The sequence below is a fragment of the Dermatophagoides pteronyssinus genome, unplaced genomic scaffold (assembly GCF_027571235.1).
Source record: "Dermatophagoides pteronyssinus isolate colony J.1.1.1.1 unplaced genomic scaffold, Derpt_VIB-CSIC_2022.12 sq0033, whole genome shotgun sequence".
NCBI lineage: Eukaryota > Metazoa > Arthropoda > Arachnida > Sarcoptiformes > Pyroglyphidae > Dermatophagoides > Dermatophagoides pteronyssinus.
Window position 1 is genome coordinate 26,375 of NW_027461557.1, and position 13,127 is coordinate 39,501.

Sequence of the window (13,127 nt, forward strand, 5' to 3'; positions counted from 1 at the left end):
ATTGATCATTGGTGGTAGGTGTTTGTATTTGTCGTATACGACTACATTTTTTAACATACAAATAATCGTCATAAACAAATGTTGATGATGATGATAATGTGTGTTTGATTTTTTGTCCATCAATTAGACAATGTTTGTGTGATTGATTGATTTCACTGAATTTCCTTTCAATCAAAGAAAAAAATATTGTTGTTTTGCAGAATTTCGTATTTTTTTGTTTTTGTTTTTGTTTTGAAAAGAATTTTCAAAACAAAATCAATCCATTTTTCAATGATAATGATGATAAATTATCATTATCATCATATAATCATTCTCTTTGTTTGTTTGTGTTGATTGTTTCTGGTAGTTTTTTATTTTGATTGATTTTTTTCTGTTCGTCCAGTGTAATTTAGTGTTTTATAATAATGAATATGCCGAACGCAAATACATCGAATAGTAGTAATAATAAAACAACAACAACAAACAATCATAATAATCATCCAAATATGATGATGACAAATCGGAAATTTCCCGGATTAGCGCGGCCATCATCATCGGCTATCGAACGACATCGATTTCCAAACGATATGAAACAAGAAAAGAAAAATCAACAACAACAACAACATAATCATCATAATAATAATTATAGTTTTGAACAATTCAATGCTTCTTGTGATGATGCATGGAATGCTAAAATCGAAGATAAAATTTCCTATCCAAATTTGTCATCGAAAAATTCAAATTCATCACAATGCTATTCTACACATAATAAACATAATAAATTTGGTAATAATAAATCTTCGATTCTTATCAAAGAAATTGTAAGTAAAATTTTCTTAATTATCAGCCACGCTTATTCAATAAATTTTTTATCCATCACCAATTAGCCTTCATTGGATTCGAATGTTGAATCATCATCAAAACAACAACAATCGACCACAGAAGAAGAATCAAATTATAATGATACTTGTTTCGAACAAAAAACCAAAAATAATGATCCAAAATTGGCTAAACTTAAAAAATTATTATTGGATGATGATATTACTGATTTAAGTCAATTACGTACCATTACATGGAGTGGTATACCGGATGAAATTCGTCCATTAGCATGGAAATTATTACTCGGTTATCTTCCTACGGTTCGTTCAAAACGTTCGATTGTTTTGGAGAATAAAAAAATTGAATATCAAAATCTGGTTGCACAATATTATAATAATCGACAAGATAATGATGAAATGTATAGACAAATTCATATTGATATACCACGTATGCAACCATTATTAACAATATTTCAACAACCAATCGTACAAGATATGTTTAAACGTATACTATATATATGGTCAATACGTCATCCTGCATCCGGTTATGTACAAGGGATGAATGATTTGGTTACACCATTTTTTGTTACATATTTATCTGAATTTGTGCCTGGACATTCATTTAATGATGTTGAATTATTTGATGTATCAAAATTATCCCAGGAATCATTATCAACCATTGAAGCTGATTCATATTGGTCATTTAATAAACTATTAGATTCTATACAAGATAATTATACATTTGCTCAACCTGGTATACAACGATTGGTTAATCATCTGTCACGTGTTGTATCAAGAGTAGATAAAAAATTACATGAACATTTGGAAAACAACTCGGTTGAATATATACAATTTGCATTTCGTTGGATGAATAATCTGTTGATTAGAGAAATACCACTTCGTTGTATAATACGTTTGTGGGATACATATCTATCTGAAGGTGCATTATCATCAACATATGTACCGGCTAATAATTTTAATGATTCACATGAATTGAATCAAACATCATCAACATCATCATCTTCATCAATGAATTGTGGTACACCATTCTCTTCCGCATTTCATCTGTTTGTTTGTGCAGCATTTTTACGTTTTTGGTCAAAAAGTTTATTACAGGAACAAGATTTTCAAGGCCTTATGATACGTTTACAAAATTTACCAACATTTCATTGGTCAGAAAACGAGGTGAAATTATTGGTTGCCGATGCATATCAGCTTAAATATGCATTTTCACCAAATCATCTAAAAGTTTAAACAAGCTCTTCCTTGAATCTTAAAAATAACCATATTTTCTGTAAATATTTAACGCATCAGCAACCAACACGGTGTGAAAAAACAAGATGTACATTTAACAACAACAACAACAACAATTGCAAAAAAACAATCAAATCAAATCACATTTGATTAAACAAACAAACCATATTAGTTTTATTTTATTTTATTTAGTTTATTCATTGATTTCATCATCATCATCATATTTTCAGTTTTTCGTTTTTGGATTGATTGATTTGTTTGTTTCATGAATGAAAATACAAAATTCACATTAAATAACTTTCTAAAATTTGTTTTTCTTTTTTAACAATTTTTTCAATATTTTCATTACGAAATTTATCAATTTGTGGATAACGTTTTAATAATAATTTACAACGCATTGCCAGGAATTCTTTTACCTTATCGTTTAAATATTGTAGATCGGTACATTTTTCATCGAATAATGATTCGGATTTTTTTGATTTGATCCATTTTTCAAGTCCCTCTGGATGAAATGGAGAGTTAAAGGGTTAAATTTACTGAAAAGCAACAACCAAACAAATAATAATTACCATTATCAAGGAAAAAAATTCGAATAGTAGCCAAAATTCTTGGATTTAATCCTTTTGATTTATGTTCCAATTCATGATAACCATTAGTATCGATATCAATTTTACGACATAATGTATCTTTTAATGAAAATTGTGGATCTTGTTTACTTATGCCAATTTTAACACGTACAGTATTACAAGGATGATTATCATAAACAAATCCGTTGTGTAGGAAAAAATCCGAATTACTACGGCTACCATAACAATTGAAAATTTCATCACCTTTTTTATAATCTTTCATTGCATAAAAAACCAAATCATCCGCGGTTGGATCAAAATCGGTTACCATTTTTCCTTCTTTATGATTACAAAGATCCCAAAATGGTATCAATGCAAATGTTGTTTGATTTTTATCCGCTTTTGATGGTATCGAATTCTGTCTAGTCATTACGGTGGATAGTGCCCATCTATCAATGCAAAAATCAAAAAATTAGCAAAAAAACACAGCATAATACACTGAAAAAAACAAACCGATAAATTTCATATGTAAAATTGCCAAATGATTTATTACGTTCATTAGAGATTTTCATCCAAAAATAAGCATATTGTCGAGCAACATTACGTTTAAATTTAACAACTTCATCAAGTAATGCACTACCACGTAGTTGAATTAAATCCTCTTGTACCATATACAGAATTGTTGAATATGATGTTGGCAAAGTTTTTATGTATGGTTTCCAAAATGAATTTGGTTTATTCAATTCGGATAACAAATGAAATGTTAGAATTAAATTGGGCATATGTTTAAAGATAACATCTTGAGTAAATTGATCTATAGATATGGATAAGAAAAAGAATCATTATTTGAGAATCAAGATTGATCTCGAACTGAACTTAGTTTAATATCGGAGGTTGCCGTTTCATTAGTCATAAATGCTTTACGATTAATCCGAAAAAGGACATCATTTTCTTTATGATTATTTAGGGCAAATAATCCATATTCATCATTTTTCAGTTTTTTAATTTCAAATCGGTCCGATGGAATTTGATTTTTCAAACACCATTCTTGAAATTCTTTCCAATTTTCGCTACGTTTTGGTAAGGTGACAGCAATTTCTTTTTCAATTTCAATTATGCTCTTAATTGAATCTTCAATTTGATCATTTTCTTTCAATGGATCGGTTGGATTTACGTTGTAATAATTGACTCCTGTTTTATAAAAAAATCCATAACATAAACATTATGGAATCTTTTTTTAACCAAAAAAACACTTACTTTCATAAAGATCACAAATATGACTTTTAAGAAGATTTTCCTTTTCCGATGATAATGTTTTCATTTTTATCGTTGCAAAACCTTTATTTTTGTGAAAAGAAAATTTCTGGACACACCGAAAAAAACTTTGTACAACAAATCAAACAAATGGAGTAAATCAAGAACTTCAGAAGCAAAGCACATTCAAAGATTTACAGAATTTACAGAATGACACCGAAATTCTACTTCGAAAAAATTTATTTTTAACTTTGTGAAAAAAAAATTATTACATTCAATTTTCAATCATCATTTAGGCAAAACGCTAAACATGCTTATTTTCCATTATATTTCCATTCCTCCTCCCACTATCCATAAACATTATTTATGTAAACAGTCAAAAATACTGACAACAACAACAATTCTGTTTAGGATTTTTGCTTGTTTTTGCATCCATATTCTTTCAATATAGTGTAAATTTCTTGCAAATCAAAGCAATTTTACCATGCACACATAGACAAATGTAAATGTTGTTGGATAAATAAACATTTTAATGTTTGTTTGTAGAATTGAAAACAAAAACAAAAACGAGAATCGTTTAAAATTATTATTATTTCAACAACAACAACAAAACAACAAAAATAAAAATAACAATGACAAAATGATTGGCAACAGCAAAAGTAAGAAATTTTAATGGGGCGTTGCATAATTCTGCTAAGAAATATGGATTGAAATTTTGGCTTTTTCTTCAATTCGCGAATTAGCCTAATCTTGATTTACCAAAAAATGCCATTATTATTTCGATAATCGTTTTTGCTGATTGATTAATCATTTGTTCGGTACCAATATTTGGATTAAATTCAACCAAATCCATAGCAATCATTCTACCCGTATTGTTGATATATTCACCAATTTGCAGTGTTTCTCTGAATGTAAGACCACCCATTACTGGTGTACCGGTTGATGGTATTATCATTGGATCTAATGAATCAACATCAAAACTTATATGTAAATGATTTTTTCCCAATGGATCTATATGATCTAAAGATCTGGCAATAACTTCATTAATGCCTTTTGTGTTTTGTTTTTTTTTGAATGCAATTTTGGGTGGGAAAAATGAAAAGAGAAAAAAAGAACAGATGTCATGAACATTAAGTACACAAAGATGTTTAAAATAAATAAAAAAACTTCTTACCCAGATTATCAACATCTTTCATTGAAAAATAAGCAATATTTAATTCTTTTAATAGATGCAATTCTTGTATTTCAACATCACGTAGACCAATATAAACAATATTTTTGGCATTTATACAAGGTTTGATTTGCTGTTGTTGATTCTGTTGATGTTCAGTCGATGTTGGTTTTACTAAAAATGACATAGGCATTCCATGTAGATTACCTGATAGCGAACTTTGAACTGTATTTGCATCGGCATGTGCATCGATCCATATCTTTGATTTAAACGGGGAAAAAATTATTAAAAGAAATTAACAAAAAGGGAAAAATCATTAAAAAATCTAACCAAAGAAAGATCGTCGCCATCGCTATTGCCCATATTAATCAAAGCTTGTTTGGTTCCCATAACCGAACCAACTGCAATACTATGATCACCACCCAAAATCAATGGAACATAATCATTTTTGATTAAATTTTCAATAAATTTACTTGATTTTTCACTTAATTTCCATAGATTAAATTCATTTGGATTTTTCCATTGATTTTTACTAATTTCATTCGAATCAATTTCCAAAGAAATATTTCCAAAATCTACTACTCGATTTTGTCCAAATTGAGCGGAAAGTTTATCGATCAAACCTTTTGAACGTAAAATTTCCGGTGCCATATTAGTTCCTAATCTGGATTGACCATACCAAAATGGAATGCCAATTACACCGATATTGGAATTGATTTGTCGAATTTGCCGCCATTCTATCGATGATTTTTTCGATAATTTTGACCGCATCGATAATTTAGTCGTCAACATTTTTATATAAAAGATTTATTTTATTTTTAATAATTCAAAATTTACAAAGAAAATTGATTGTTTTCAATCCAACCAATAAACATGTGCGAGCTTTTTGTTTTGTTCATCATCAAGATCATCAAAACTTTTGATGATGATAATGGTAATGATAATGAATTTTAAATGAATCAAAGAGAAAAGTTTATTTAGATAGAGATATGGAAGTGAGTGTGAGTAAGCTTGTGATAAGATTATGAAATATATTTTGCAAATGGAAGATTAGTGATTATTGATTGATGAACTTTCGATTGATTAAAATCTTTCACCAGTAACATCGAATGATGTATCAGAGAAGGCATTCATTTCGGTACCACCACCACCACAACCAAAATTACTTAGATATAATAATTCAGTATATTTTTTATATGTTGCAATACGAATACGATTAACAGTTAGATTGATTGAATAACAATAAAATCCAATAAACAGAAGGAATATTCCTAAAAATGAAATTAATGTATATAAAAGTAATGTTGATATGTAATCTTTACATAAAATTTTCAAACGATTATCTTTGAAAATGAGAAGATTGGTTTCATTTTGTTGCAATGGGAAAATAATGTGAAAATGGTTGTAGATTTATTGAATGTTCTTGTTGATTGTTGTTGTTGTTGTTGGTGATCATTGAATTATCGAAGGATTTTTCAGCTTCGCTCAACAGTTGTTCGGAATTACATAATGTTTTCATTATGTATAGGATGAATGTAAACAGTGTGAATATTAAGAAAAGTAAAAAGAAAATCAAGAATATCAATTGATTAACGGAAAAAACAAAACGCATTAAACAATTTGTTGTTGAATTTCTTGAACAAAAACATGATGATGATGATCGACGATTTGTTGATGGTTTACCATCAAATTTCAAGAATGATGTTGCAAATCCAATAATAAGATTAATTAGAATTACGATGGCAACAAAACCAAGTATGAAAAACATTACAACTTTGATTTCATTTGATAATTGAAAATGTTTATAAAACAAATCTTGTGTTAAACGATCAATTATGCCCAATAAATGAAATATCGAAATGAAACTAATGATTAAACCTGATATGACTAAAAATGTTGATGTTATTGTTGCATATGGGAAATTTAGAAAACAAGTTCGACAACAATCTATTTGAAAAATGAAAATAATGGAATCAATCAATGAGATTTTATCATTTTGATCGATTGATCAAAAATCAAACTTACTGTCTGAATGTCGATGTTGTTTGAAATTATTTCCACCACCAACACCAGCAGGATTACTAATGCTGGAATAAGAAATGTCCGCATTATGTATCATTCGGGACATTTTTTTTCGGTTAGATCGGGTTAAATTTTCACGAATAAAATTTGAATTTTTTTTGGAAAATTGATGATGAAACAAACAGGGCGCGTATCTTGAATTTGACAACTTGGCTAATTCGTTATTTTTGTTTTGTTTTTTTCTGTTTGTTACGCTCTCTTGACTTTTGGCTAAACATTTATTCACAACAATTCTCAATACACTATCATCATCATATAACCACGACCACACACACAATAACATTCGAAATTCAGGTTTGACAACATCGAATAGATACACACACACACACACCTTGCTCATTTCACTCACCTTACCTTACCTACTTTGGCGCTAAACAAGTTTTTCGGAACAAAAAAAATTGAATTGAATTTTAAATGAGAAAATTAATTTCCCACACACCAAATCTTATTATTAAATTAAAAAAAAGAATAACTGAAAATGGAATGGAACAATTTTTTCTAGGAAAACTTTGAACCAGATTTAGTTTTTTTCATATTAGCCAAACGTTTATCTAAATTATTCATCAAATTCGATGATGGTGTTGGATTATTGCTGTAGGTTGAACCAGCATTCGAAGAAGCAGCAGTATGCATCGATCCACCAATATTGGATTTGGTTTTATTCGTCAAATTTGTAGCCATTGTTGATGATTGTTGACGAACAGATTGATTACCACTTGGTGAAATACCCGTGGCAGTTCCTCCGATTGTTGATGAATTTGCCTTCAGAATTGGATGATATTGTGTTGATTGTGTAGTGGCAATTTTATTCGAACGTTTTATCGTATCTAATGAGGATTTTGCAGTATTCGTTACAACCTTATTTGGATCTAATTGGAGAGATTTTTAGTAAAAAACTTTTACAATCAATAAATCAAACTTACCGATTATAACTTTACCGCTATTTGCCGAGGATATTATCGATGTTTTTTGCATTTTCCTCCCCACGTTTTTACATTTAAAACAATACCAAATTGATCTTGGATCATTCAATTCTTTTTTCGATACAATAGGTTTATGACATTCAGGATGAAAACATAGTCGACATTCATGACATTCTAAAAGACGATTTAGGGTTGATTCACCTTGTCTACATACAACGCATTGATTATTATGGATGATATTTGCTGTTGTTGTGGAAGAATCATTATTATTATTCGAATCGAATGCTTCATTATCTTCAATATCGGTTGCTTCGGAATCTTCTTCCAATGTTTTTTGCTTTTTATCTTCACCAGCTGTTGTTGTTCGTAATCCTTGATTTAAACTTTGTAGCGATGAAAATGCATTCATCAGTGTATCTTTTGGTCGTCGTGATTCAAGATTAAAATTCATTTTTTTAGCATGATAAAAATCTAATAATTTTTTCAATTCATCCGATGATTCGGGTGAACGTGAATGTAATAAACGTAAACCTTTTATAAAATCTTCGGTTTCGATTTCCATTTTTTGCAATTTAAATCTTTTGCGAATTTTTAAATCAAAATTTCAAATGACAGCTTACAGCTGAAACAATCAGCCAAAACCAAACAAACAAAAAAAAGAAGAATATTTCTGTGCTGAGCCAGTCACACATTGCGTCACGTTTGTTTACAAAATTCTGTTTTTTCGATTTTTCCTTTTTGTTTTTGCTTATCAATCCGAAACAAAAATATATACATGAAATTAACAAACATTTTACAAATAATAATTTTATTACTTTTATTTTTAATATTTATAAATTATTTTCTTGTTTATAATCAACAACAAAAATGTTTAGGTAAGTTTTTGGTTTTTTGTGAAGAATTCTTTTGTAAATCTTTTGTCATTTTTACACAGATAAAATCAACGATAATCAAATATCCGAACAAAATGTTGATAGGAAAATCTATTTCATTACACCAACTTATTCACGTCCTGTACAACAGGCTGAATTAACCCGTCTGTCGCATACATTATTATTAGTACCAAATCTACATTGGATTTTGGTTGAAGATAGTGATCAAAAAACTTCTTTTATTACAGAATTTCTGCAACAAATATTACGAATGAAAATTTATAAAAATTTCCGATATACTCATCTGAATGTTGAAACACCAAAATCATTTCGTACGAATAATCAATTGGATCCAAATTGGCTTAAACCAAGAGGTGTTTGGCAAAGAAATGAAGCATTACGATGGTTAAGAGAAAATTTAACCGATATAGTAATTGAAAAAGGAATTGTTTATTTCGGTGATGATGATAATACATATGATTTAAGATTATTCGAAGAAATTCGTAATACTCAAAAAGTATCAGTTTTCCCCGTAGGATTAGTCGGAGGTCTGATGGTTGAAAAACCTTTGGTTAAAAATGGAAAAGTTATTGGATTTAATTCCATATGGAAACCTAAAAGAAAATTTCCAATTGATATGTCTGGTTTTGCTATCAATTTACAATTGATCCGAGAGAAAAATGATGCATATTTTTCACCATATGTGCCACGTGGTTATCAAGAAACACATTTGTTAACACAATTTATTCATTCGATTGATGATCTTGAACCAAGAGCTGATTTATGTACAAAAACATTGGTTTGGCATACAAGAACTGAATTGCCAAAATTGAAGAAAATAAAATTAAAAACCTAATTATTTATGAATCTAAAAATTTTGATAATAATCCAATGTGCTTTTATAGTTGATTTAATGAAATAAAATCAAAAAAAAAAATGTTTTAAAAAATTTTTTTTAAAAAATTTGATCATTGAGTTTATGAACAGACCTTCATTGATTGTAAATTTTAGCGCCAATTTTCTTTTTGTTCGGGCAAAACACGATGTTTTTTGTTTGATTTAAAAACTTTTTCTTTTTTCTGAATTTAGTTTTTGTTTTCAATTTTTTTTTCAGTGAAAAACGAAAATGTCAACCAATATTCGTGCATTACTTTTAAATGTTCGACAAAATTTACCACCATTAAATGATAAACAAAAAGAAAAACCTAAAGAAATAATTTTAATCGATTCATCGACAACAACAAAAAATTCATTAATTCAACAATTTCATTTGAATTGTAAGAAAAATGAATCGGAAAAAAATGAAGAAAATTGTCGATCATTATCGAAAACAGCCGAAAGTTGGCTAAAAATTCGTGAAAAAATGTTAATTGAAATGGAAGAAAAAAGAAATTTAGAATGGGAACAAGAAAATTTAACGAAACGATTAGAAAATGAAGAAGGAGAAGAAGAAGAAGTTATTCTAACTGACGATGATATTGATGAGGATGATGGTGATGGTAACAGTGATAATCTTGAAGAAAAACCTGAAGATAATGAAGAAGAACCCGAAGAAGCTCATGACGATCATGTTAGCATCAATAGTGATGATGATGATGAAGTTCAATCGAACGACAATAATGATGATGAAGATCTGAAAGATATCGAAGACAAAGATGAACAAGAACTGGATGAAAATATTCAATCAGATGATCAAAATGCAGATGATCAAGATGATGACAACGATGATGATGAATGTATATTTAGTTCAAGAAAATCTAAACCTTTACCATTAAGTGATGATGATAATGATGATGATGGCGAAGAAAATGAAACTGAAAAATTAGAAATTGAAGAAGAAATGGGAGAAAATATCATCGATACATTTGATTATTTTGATCGTCAAGATGATGATCAAAATAGAAATTATAATTATAATGAGTATGTTTCACAAAATCTACCATTAACACCGATCGATGCTGTTGTTGTTGATAATGAAAATCATCAAAATCAAAATCATCAGCAAAAAAATCAATTTGATTCACAAATGTTGTTGGAATTGTGTTCAGGTCGATTCAATGATGATCAAGGTGATGACGAAGTTGTTGTTGCTGATGATGATGATGATGAAAGTGAAACGTTGCAAAAAACAAACCGCAAACCGAAAAAATCATTAAAAATTAAAGATTTTATCGAAGACGAAGCTGAATTATCGGATGCGGATGATGCAAATGATATTAGTAGTGATGAAAGTGATGATGAAAATCAAGATCAAGAATTTATTGAAAATCTTATCGATGAAGAAGGTGAAGGTATCCCGGATGATCAAGATGAACTAAGAGAACAAGTGGAAAAAATTCATCAGTAAGTCATGATTAGAGATAATTTCCAAAAAACTTGATTTAACTTTGAAATTTTTCATTTTTTCCTCCCACAGCAAAAATATGTTGGACGAAGATAAACGTCAGTTAATGATTATGAAAGAATATTTTTTCGAAGATGGTGATCTTTACGATGCTGATGGCCATAATAATCGACGAAAAAAATTCAAATGGACATTGAATCGAAACGACGATGATGATCTTATCAATACCGTCATTGATGATGATTCGGATAGTGAAAATGGTGATTCCATCGAAGAAGATGATCAAGATCAGGATGGCCAACCAACAAACATTCGATTAAAACGAACAATCGAACAGATTTCTGTCGACGACGATGAGGTGGAAATAGATTCGAATTCGAATTCATCCAAACTAATTGCACAAAAAATGATGCAATTAAATTCATCGAAATTCGCTAATCAATTTCGAAAAAAGAAAAATCAATCATCGCTAACATCATATTTGATTCGTGATCAACGATTAAAAGATGTAATGACGACCACCACGAAGAATTCGGATGAATTATCATCATCATCGAAAACGAAAAAACTAAAGACAAATGATTCGATTAGTATATTTGATGTTTTTAATCAACAACAATAATAACCATGGTTAATTCAATCATTACAATCATCCAAAAACATTAAAAAACAATCATCATCTAATGCTGGAAAATAATATTCAGGTGAATGATAAACATTTTTAGATGGTAATCTGGTCATATGACGTGTATTTTGTAAATGTTCAAAAAGATTATCACGATTTTCAAATGTATCTTGACAAATATAACATTGATTTGTAAGGATATTTTTTCGTATAAAATTTATAATCATAATACGATCATAAAAATCATCAATGGCAAGAATTTTATCAAAATCAAAATCATGTTCCATACGTAAATGTTGACGAATATTATCAAATTTTTGTTTGAATGGACAGAAAAAACAAAGACAATCCAATTGATTATCATTATCATCATCAACGATCCAATCATCCCAATCATCATTAGTGTTGTCAATGTAGAAATCATTTTCCTATGAATATCGACCAACAACGAAAAAATCAAAAAATTTGATTAAAAGTCACCAAAATGATAATTTACCTTTTTAATTTGTTTCCAATGTTTATCATTACAAAGATAATTAATCAGATAGAAACGATCATATTCACGATTATTATGATTTAATGTTTTATGTCCTTTTTTCCTCATATGTTCTTTTAAAACATTCCAATTTTTAAATTCACGTTCACAATAAAGACATAATAATTTTTTTAATTTTTCTTCTAAAATATCTAAAAATTCATTTGCATCAATAATATTATCTGGATGACCAATAAAAAAATTATGATCATTATAAAGATGATCAAATAGTTGTGAACGATTCTCACTGAAAAATTTTTCTACAAAAAAGACACATTCTCGAAAAATTTGGATCCGAACGTTGTTTTTGTGATTCATTCAAGATTTTTTCCAGAAAATGTTTTTCAACAATTTTTTTTATCACTATTTCGGACATTTGTTGTTTATCAATGAGGAAATAATTGAAAATTTTATCAAATTTTTTAAATGTAAATTGTTGACAACGATTTTCCGATTGTAATTGATCCAATGAAATACATTGTTGAAGAAAATCAATAAATTCATCAACACTTTGAAATTTTGGTATGATAATTTGATGATTATTTAACAAATGTTGTTCATATGAACGAAAAAAATCTTCAAATAATTCATCCGATTGTTCTTTTAATTGTTTTTTACAAACAAAACAATTAATGTTTTCAATAAAATTTTCGTGATCCATTCTTTTTGTTGTTGAAGTTTTACTGATGAAAACGTTCGAATTT

General features: G+C 28.6%; 8 protein-coding genes across 8 annotated transcripts; 3 read left to right on the top strand and 5 right to left on the bottom strand.

Annotated features, from left to right (window-relative positions):
* Positions 1 to 115: 115 nt before the first annotated feature.
* Tbc1d22 (TBC1 domain family member 22) lies at positions 116 to 2,362 on the top strand. The gene is made up of 3 exons (XM_075823658.1): positions 116 to 132; positions 383 to 800; positions 867 to 2,362. The coding sequence occupies exons 2-3, from the start codon at positions 405 to 407 to the stop codon at positions 2,049 to 2,051; spliced, it is 1,581 nt and encodes a 526-aa protein (XP_075679773.1). The 5' UTR covers positions 116 to 132; positions 383 to 404; the 3' UTR covers positions 2,052 to 2,362.
* Positions 2,220 to 4,187, bottom strand: Setd3 (SET domain containing 3). The gene is made up of 5 exons (XM_027344308.2): positions 3,875 to 4,187; positions 3,494 to 3,808; positions 3,131 to 3,431; positions 2,621 to 3,066; positions 2,220 to 2,553 (listed from the first exon to the last, which is right to left on the bottom strand). The coding sequence occupies exons 1-5, from the start codon at positions 3,936 to 3,938 to the stop codon at positions 2,336 to 2,338; spliced, it is 1,344 nt and encodes a 447-aa protein (XP_027200109.2). The 5' UTR covers positions 3,939 to 4,187; the 3' UTR covers positions 2,220 to 2,335.
* Positions 4,188 to 4,607: 420 nt separating this feature from the next.
* arg (arginase) lies at positions 4,608 to 5,834 on the bottom strand. The gene is made up of 3 exons (XM_027344377.2): positions 5,373 to 5,834; positions 5,046 to 5,301; positions 4,608 to 4,921 (listed from the first exon to the last, which is right to left on the bottom strand). Exons 1-3 carry the CDS (start codon positions 5,832 to 5,834, stop codon positions 4,611 to 4,613), a joined length of 1,029 nt encoding a protein of 342 aa, XP_027200178.2. The 3' UTR covers positions 4,608 to 4,610.
* Positions 5,834 to 7,464, bottom strand: LOC113794271 (uncharacterized). Its single transcript, XM_027344378.2, is given in 3 exon segments — positions 5,834 to 6,428; positions 6,430 to 6,989; positions 7,068 to 7,464. Coding segments are annotated over 3 exon segments (1,260 nt in total). The 3' UTR covers positions 5,834 to 6,125.
* Positions 7,465 to 7,527: 63 nt separating this feature from the next.
* Positions 7,528 to 8,725, bottom strand: LOC113794272 (uncharacterized). The gene is made up of 2 exons (XM_027344379.2): positions 8,048 to 8,725; positions 7,528 to 7,993 (listed from the first exon to the last, which is right to left on the bottom strand). The coding sequence occupies exons 1-2, from the start codon at positions 8,607 to 8,609 to the stop codon at positions 7,623 to 7,625; spliced, it is 933 nt and encodes a 310-aa protein (XP_027200180.2). The 5' UTR covers positions 8,610 to 8,725; the 3' UTR covers positions 7,528 to 7,622.
* Positions 8,726 to 8,763: 38 nt separating this feature from the next.
* On the top strand, positions 8,764 to 9,842 carry LOC113794273 (galactosylgalactosylxylosylprotein 3-beta-glucuronosyltransferase sqv-8-like). The gene is made up of 2 exons (XM_027344381.2): positions 8,764 to 8,922; positions 8,982 to 9,842. Exons 1-2 carry the CDS (start codon positions 8,823 to 8,825, stop codon positions 9,773 to 9,775), a joined length of 894 nt encoding a protein of 297 aa, XP_027200182.2. The 5' UTR covers positions 8,764 to 8,822; the 3' UTR covers positions 9,776 to 9,842.
* Positions 9,843 to 9,960: 118 nt separating this feature from the next.
* On the top strand, positions 9,961 to 12,183 carry LOC113794267 (uncharacterized). The gene is made up of 2 exons (XM_027344372.2): positions 9,961 to 11,262; positions 11,336 to 12,183. The coding sequence occupies exons 1-2, from the start codon at positions 10,046 to 10,048 to the stop codon at positions 11,883 to 11,885; spliced, it is 1,767 nt and encodes a 588-aa protein (XP_027200173.2). The 5' UTR covers positions 9,961 to 10,045; the 3' UTR covers positions 11,886 to 12,183.
* Positions 11,846 to 13,084, bottom strand: LOC113794269 (zinc finger protein 277). The gene is given in 3 exon segments (XM_027344375.2): positions 11,846 to 12,316; positions 12,385 to 12,675; positions 12,677 to 13,084. Coding segments are annotated over 3 exon segments (1,116 nt in total). The 3' UTR covers positions 11,846 to 11,899.
* Positions 13,085 to 13,127: the final 43 nt, after the last annotated feature.

Excerpts from the sequence above, each read along its gene's own strand:
- Tbc1d22 (XM_075823658.1), top strand. The coding sequence starts at position 405 with ATGAATATGCCGAACGCAAATACATCGAATAGTAGTAATAATAAAACA. Across the intron at positions 801-866 it reads CGATTCTTATCAAAGAAATT|CCTTCATTGGATTCGAATGT; the intron begins GTAAGTAAAATT and ends ATCACCAATTAG.
- Setd3 (XM_027344308.2), bottom strand. The coding sequence starts at position 3,938 with ATGAAAACATTATCATCGGAAAAGGAAAATCTTCTTAAAAGTCATATT. Across the intron at positions 3,809-3,874 it reads TATTTGTGATCTTTATGAAA|GAGTCAATTATTACAACGTA; the intron begins GTAAGTGTTTTT and ends TTTATAAAACAG. Across the intron at positions 2,554-2,620 it reads AATTTTTTTCCTTGATAATG|AGGGACTTGAAAAATGGATC; the intron begins GTAATTATTATT and ends CATTTCATCCAG.
- arg (XM_027344377.2), bottom strand. The coding sequence starts at position 5,834 with ATGTTGACGACTAAATTATCGATGCGGTCAAAATTATCGAAAAAATCA. Across the intron at positions 5,302-5,372 it reads ATGGCGACGATCTTTCTTTG|ATATGGATCGATGCACATGC; the intron begins GTTAGATTTTTT and ends TTTAAATCAAAG. Across the intron at positions 4,922-5,045 it reads GAAAGATGTTGATAATCTGG|GCATTAATGAAGTTATTGCC; the intron begins GTAAGAAGTTTT and ends AAAACACAAAAG.
- LOC113794272 (XM_027344379.2), bottom strand. The coding sequence starts at position 8,609 with ATGGAAATCGAAACCGAAGATTTTATAAAAGGTTTACGTTTATTACAT. Across the intron at positions 7,994-8,047 it reads TAGCGGTAAAGTTATAATCG|ATCCAAATAAGGTTGTAACG; the intron begins GTAAGTTTGATT and ends CTCTCCAATTAG.
- LOC113794273 (XM_027344381.2), top strand. The coding sequence starts at position 8,823 with ATGAAATTAACAAACATTTTACAAATAATAATTTTATTACTTTTATTT. Across the intron at positions 8,923-8,981 it reads TCAACAACAAAAATGTTTAG|ATAAAATCAACGATAATCAA; the intron begins GTAAGTTTTTGG and ends ATTTTTACACAG.
- LOC113794267 (XM_027344372.2), top strand. The coding sequence starts at position 10,046 with ATGTCAACCAATATTCGTGCATTACTTTTAAATGTTCGACAAAATTTA. Across the intron at positions 11,263-11,335 it reads CAAGTGGAAAAAATTCATCA|CAAAAATATGTTGGACGAAG; the intron begins GTAAGTCATGAT and ends TTCCTCCCACAG.